The following is a 6273-nucleotide window of genomic DNA, read 5'->3' as shown; positions in this document are numbered from 1 at the left end:
CAACAATGGAATTGAATTGCAGACAGAGATAGAGACGGACAATTGAGTCAAGCGCGTGAATCGTTCGTTGTGAATTATAGTGTTTATTTAAGTTTTAGCGTGACTGTGGAAATTAGGTGAATTTCAAAGTTGTATTGAGAAAGAATAAACTAGTTTTATTTAAGAAAGGACTTGTATCGCTAAAGTTTCTTCGGAAATAATTTTTACGGAAATTTAACAAACGAACAGAGACGTAACAGATTATTATATTTAAGTAGTTGAATCATAAAGAAAAAAAACATTAGTTTGAATACTAACAGAATCCATTTATAGTAACTCAATAGAATTTGTAGATCTGATATTATAATTATTGATTGTTTTAGCACATCTACAGAATTTCTATCTATCTATACATTATGAAAAACCATGGATATATTTAACGTTAAATATTTCACAAAATGGGAATTGCTAACTTGTTCTGTTTGATGTTTTAAGCTCTGAATAACATTTCTACAGAGAAACATCATGGTCGTTATACAGGACCGAAACGGCGCTGATCTATTCATTGTCAAATTATTCTGTTTATTTTAATGTTTGCAGGTCTGAACAACATTTGTACAGGGGCACCTTATGATCCTTATAAAGGACCGAAACGACAGATGTATTTATTGCCAAATATAATCATTCTGTTTGTTTAATGTTTTCAGCTCTGAACAACAGTTGTACAGAGATACCTTATGATCCTTATAAAGGACCGAAACGACAGATGTATTTATTGCCAAATATAATCATTCTGTTTAATCTTTTCAGCTCTGAACAACAGTTGTACAGAGATACCTTATGATCCTTATAAAGGACCGAAACGACAGATGCATTAATTGTCAAATAGAAAAAAAAAACTGTCTTTCGTCATCTTTCTTTACAGAAAAAATTAATTTAAATACTAATTGGTTTAATTATGTAGCAGATATATCATATTCTTTTAAGAGTTAGGAAAGAAGGTTGTCTTTTTTTTTAATTTTCTCTAAAATTGGTCTTACTACTTTATGAAGTTTGTTGTTTTAACCCGTGAGAATAAGTTGTAGAGGAACATTCTAAGAAAATATCTATCAACTTTAAAAACGAATTGGTAAAAAACCTATGTACGTGGATATTCAGTATAATATTTAATGTTTTAAAGCAAATCCGGTGAAAAAACGTCTTTATTTTCATTTTAATACCCCCCGTAAATAAAGTTTATAAAAACAAGTATACAAAATATACATTATGAAAATGTCAGAATTCACGCCATGTTATTTGCCCTTTCTTCCATTTTTAACTGGTTGTAGGCGAACGTCATGTTGGGGATGAACTCTATGATAACCTCGGCTGACCCTAATCCATCAACTGTAGAAAATCTGTTTGATTCTATAAACATGTACTTGAGTGGAATGTGTCAACATCTTGTTGTTGGAGAAGATCCTGCTATCATCTGGACCACTCTTGCTACTCTCCGAAGTGAGAAACTGGAGTTCGACCATATAGCTGGACAAAATCTGACCTTAGCATCATTGGATAACGGTCAGAATAACCACTGGGTAAATATTGCTACCAGGATCGTTTGTCTTAATTTTAAAGTCCAGTAAATTCCCATTCCTGTACTTCTTTCAGGTCACTAAATGGTGAGAAATACTTATGAAGAGTAGTTATACTGTTTAAAATAGAAAACTCAGAAAAAATACTGTTGGAATCCAAACGATTAGAGAGAAGCAAAATTAAATAAACTAAGATTCTGTGATATTATTAAAAGTAACGAATCATAATAACCCGATATTCACACCAAGCTATATCTTGTTAGTATCTGTTTATCATTGTTTAGTTGGACGCGTACTTAGCTTTATAACTCCCTCAGGAAGAACAATATTATTGTAACGATTTATTTTTACCAATTCACTTGTAATAATAGTTTAAATTCTGGAAAGGTCATTAGTGTGTGAAAGAAAAAGTAAGATAGCTGAAAAAGAAACGTTGTGATTGGTTTTCTTATACTTATTTAAGAGTAAGTGACTACTTAGTATAATAAGAAATGGTTTGATGTGTTTTGTGTTAACAGAAAGATTAATTCACCTTTTGGAACTGTATTTGTTTTCTTTAAGCTTGTTCTTGGTAGTCAACTTATGGGTGCATACCAAATGTGGACTTGTGACACAATCACGTGTTACGGTGCGTGTGTTGGTTCAGCAGAAATCGCCCTTTCAGCAGCAGCTGTTGTTGGAGGAAGTACACTTGTGGGCTCCTTGTTAGAAATTGGTCTTTACAACCCAGTCACTGGCCAACGGATCCTGATAGACAAACTCTCAACTCCAGTGACTTTCACAGTTCGAGTAGAGAATTTGCAGATTGGTAATCGTGAAATAATCTTAGTAAGTTTATTGTGACAACACATTTAATGATAATTACTCTCAAATAATACTCAACTTAATAATTTATCTTTCTTATCACAAATTAATAATATCATACATTTTATCAAATAATTAGTGTTCAATGTTTATGTGAAGCCAGGCAAGTTTTTTATTTGGTTTTTATTAAGCACAAGGCTACACAATAGGCTATCTGCGCTCTGCCCACCACGGGTATCGAAAATCGATTTTTAATGTCGTAAACTTACAGACTTACGGCTGAGCCAATGGGGTGGCACGTGGCAAGGAAACAGTTGGATAAAATATATAGACTTTTTATTATTTTGTGTCCTCTTTAATAGAAAATTATTTATAATTTTAAGCCTTTCATAAGAATTATAGTTTCCTAGTAATATTTGTGTGTAAAATTCTAGAGAAAAATATTTATATTTCTTGTGTCAGGAAAGTTTCAAAGAGAATATTTTTACATCTACTGAGACCCTTTTTAGATCATCTCCTAGAGCCTTTTGGTTCACAGATGCCCCCAAGTGGCACAGCGGTATGTCTGCGGACTTACAACGCTATAATCCGGGTTTCAATACCCGTGGTGGGCAGAGCACAGATAGCCCACTGTGTAGCTTTGTGCTTAATTACAAACAAAGAAAAGAAACAAAATGGTTTACAGATCTCGGTTTGGGAAACATTGGCATAATTTTTGCACATGATAATTGTTTATAATATATCATTAAATTCATTTTTAGCTTGAAAAAAGTATGTATTTCTAATATCAGTACAGTAATCGACAGTTCATTTCTGAGTTTTGTTTTCCTGAACTTGTATTTCATGGATTACTTTAGATACAGAAGTTATTAACTTTTAGGGCAACGAGTCAGTTACGTACAAGCATGACGCAATAATCGACGAAAACAAAAAATATGTCAGAAAAGGTATTCAACAATAAGTAATAATTCCTCTTTTTTAGAGGTTCTTGTTAATGCCACCTGTACAGAGGGTTGTAATCTCGTACGTAAAATACCTTTTAATTTAGAATATTTTATTAACTTTTATTTTTTTCCAAATGTTGAAGTCTTGTATATGATGGCCGAGACACTTAGCAATAACGTAACTCTACAGTTTCCATTCCAAAAAGTATTTTCTATATAAACGGAAGTTTGGTCTGTTCCACCTTCTCTTGGCAGATATTCCAAAGTGCTTCTACAGAGATGGACATTATTTTCTGATTGCTCATTTGAGGCCAAATTTCATAAGCAGTTCTTGTGGAGATTCAACTGGGATTTCCATAAAGGGAATGCCCTAAATCTCGGACTTTTCTTCCTTTTATTTCAGAATATTTGCCATTGATTTTGAACTGTTGCTGAAAGCCCTCTCATAGTGAAGTTTAACATGGTTGGAGAAATTTCTATAAAGACTATAAATCTCCTGTTAAAAAAGGGGCTTCCAAATGTGTTTCCTTTGACACTCTTTTTATCTATTATAGAATAAACTAGCTACGACTACACAGCTTATCAGTACATAAATAGATGGCCACTCTAGAAAGAATGTTGTTTTATCAAATAAAAACTAAATTGCTGAAACAACAGTTTTACAACATAGTAGAAGGTTACCATTATAATTTAATGAACACAGTTTTACAACATATTCATGAGATTTGAAATCCGAGTGTTTGAAATTGCACTCCAATTCTGGTAAAGGACTTGGTTGAGGGTATCTCTAGAAGTTGATTGTTTGGGATGCTTTTGCAGGGAACAGTCAAGGATGGACCAGACACCGTTCTCTAATGTTCTTAGCCGGTGATTGGTCTGAATATATGAGAGTGGTAATGCCTTGATCTTTATGTTATCATTTTGTGATTCGTGCTGAAGGATCAGGAGACCCACCTTGCATGAAACACTTCCTTATCTGGTAAGGTGGTCATTTCCATAGCCAGGAAGTAGCCATTGCTCGAGAATTCTGATGAATCGGATAGCAGTGACTGTACCTTTCACACCACCAGCTGTGATGTTCTAATTGCTCAAATGGCACCCTAAGCCACAACAGAAATCCTGCTGTATGTTGTTGTAACTTGCAGATGTTTCATAAAAGGTCCTGGGAGAATACTTGTCACAGCCAGCTGTGTCCACTGTCTGAATAGTGTGCAAATAAGGACTCATCGGAAAAATTATAGTGTCCTAAAAGATAGGAGAGTGTGATCATATATGTCATGTCCACTGCTGTAGACGTACTATATTGCATTGAGTGAAGAATGGTTCCCATCTAGTCAACTCTTCCTTTGTAGCCTATACTATGAAGATAACTTCAGGAGTGGCCGTTTTACGTGGATCATTATCTACACTTCCCCTCACAGCACGAACAGTAAATTCTGTCGGTTTTGGACATTGTCATCCCATTGACTGAGTACAACAGCCTTGCAAATGACTTGGAAATGTCTCACTGATTTTAACTTTTAACATCCAACCACAGGATGAAGCGAAAATGTGGTTAATTTCGGTAATCCTTTTTTTTTTTTTTGCCGTTTGTATTATGTGGCCTTTACCAAGTTGTATCTGTAGTTATGAGTGGGGGATAAATTTCATATGATTGCATGAAGATGGTCAATTTGTATTATTGCAGTGTTCATTTGCTTACTGATAGGCTATGTATGAAGTCGTTGGACAAAGTTTCAAATAATTATTGATACCACCTTAGTAAGTTTCTTTAACAGATGCCCGATAAAAAATGTTGTGGGTTTGCTGCAATCGCCTGTACAGATCCAATCCTCGTCTCGTTTTACCACAAACATCTATCTATCACGTGGAAAATAAAGATCCTCCTGAACATTGGTAATCCATTCTGCTATGTATGCTGCACTAACTTGTGAAATTTGTCTTTGAAGGTTTTCTAGGCCGAGATGTTTTATTATAGCTTTCTTCACGCTATGCTTAGATATTTCCAATCCTGATGCCATTGTGTACTGGGATGAAGGATTTGTCTGGAGGACCAAGCTGCAGATTTTCTTCTTGTTGCAATATAGTTCTTATTTGTCGTGGGTTGGCTTCTTTTCAAATTTTCTTCTAGTTACCATGTAGTCCTTATTTGTCATGGGTTGACTTCTTTTCAGATTTTCTTCTTGTTGTCCTTCTGTTCTTATTCACCATGCGTTGGCTTCTTTACAGATTTTCTTCAGATTTCTTAACCACATCCAAAGTTTTTCCTTGGTTTGTGAATGCATTGTCCATGGCATGACAGAAACGTGAAAATACTTCTTACATTTCTTAAGTACGTCTATAGTCGTGTAGCCTACGTCGGAAGAGCTGTAAAGTAGTTTCCCCCATAATATCAGTCTTTTGGTAGCATAGCCATCCAAACAACTGATTGTAAACTTGTCTGTAAAATGTAACGAATATTTATTTTATTTCTCATACCATTTAACCTACCAATCCCACATTTTAACTTGACTATTTATAGATAGTTTATTTATGATGTATAACAATGTATTTGGCACTATTAAGACTTGTCGATTTATTTCGTATGTACAATTCAATTTTATTCACATACTAAAGCACAGCGGTATGTCTGCGGACTTACAACGCTAGAATCTGGGTTTCGATACCCGTGGTGGGCAGATCACAGATAGCCCATTGTGTAGCTTTGTGCTTAACTTAAAAAAAACACATACTAAATATTATAAATCATAAAATTAACAGCAATAATCAATAAAGTACATAAAAAGCAGATAGACAAAAGATATATATACTTGTACAGTGTACATCCCCTAAAATATTAACATAACATATTGTTTAGGGACAACAAGGGACCTGTTGGTCTATCTCGGCTGTTCCATCCTTTAAACTAAACTATTATAAATTTTAAAAAAATCTTAAAGCCAACCCTTATCATTCATATAGTTATCAAGCTT

The 6273-nt window shown here is 34.2% G+C and overlaps 1 protein-coding gene across 1 annotated transcript in view; it reads left to right on the top strand.

Moving 5' to 3' along the window:
* Nucleotides 1-6273, top strand: part of LOC111087379 — a 28985-nt gene that overhangs the window by 3014 nt on the left and 19698 nt on the right. The window contains exons 4-5 of the mRNA XM_022393827.1: nt 1308-1556; nt 2115-2381. Of these exons, the coding sequence (XP_022249535.1) occupies nt 1308-1556; nt 2115-2381 (516 nt within the window). The remainder of the gene's footprint in view (nt 1-1307; nt 1557-2114; nt 2382-6273) is intronic.

Source organism: Limulus polyphemus, unplaced genomic scaffold, assembly GCF_000517525.1.
Source record: "Limulus polyphemus unplaced genomic scaffold, Limulus_polyphemus-2.1.2 Scaffold2081, whole genome shotgun sequence".
Classification (NCBI taxonomy): domain Eukaryota; kingdom Metazoa; phylum Arthropoda; class Merostomata; order Xiphosura; family Limulidae; genus Limulus; species Limulus polyphemus.
Note: the sequence above shows the minus strand (reverse complement) of the source record. Positions and strands in the feature narration are given on the sequence as shown.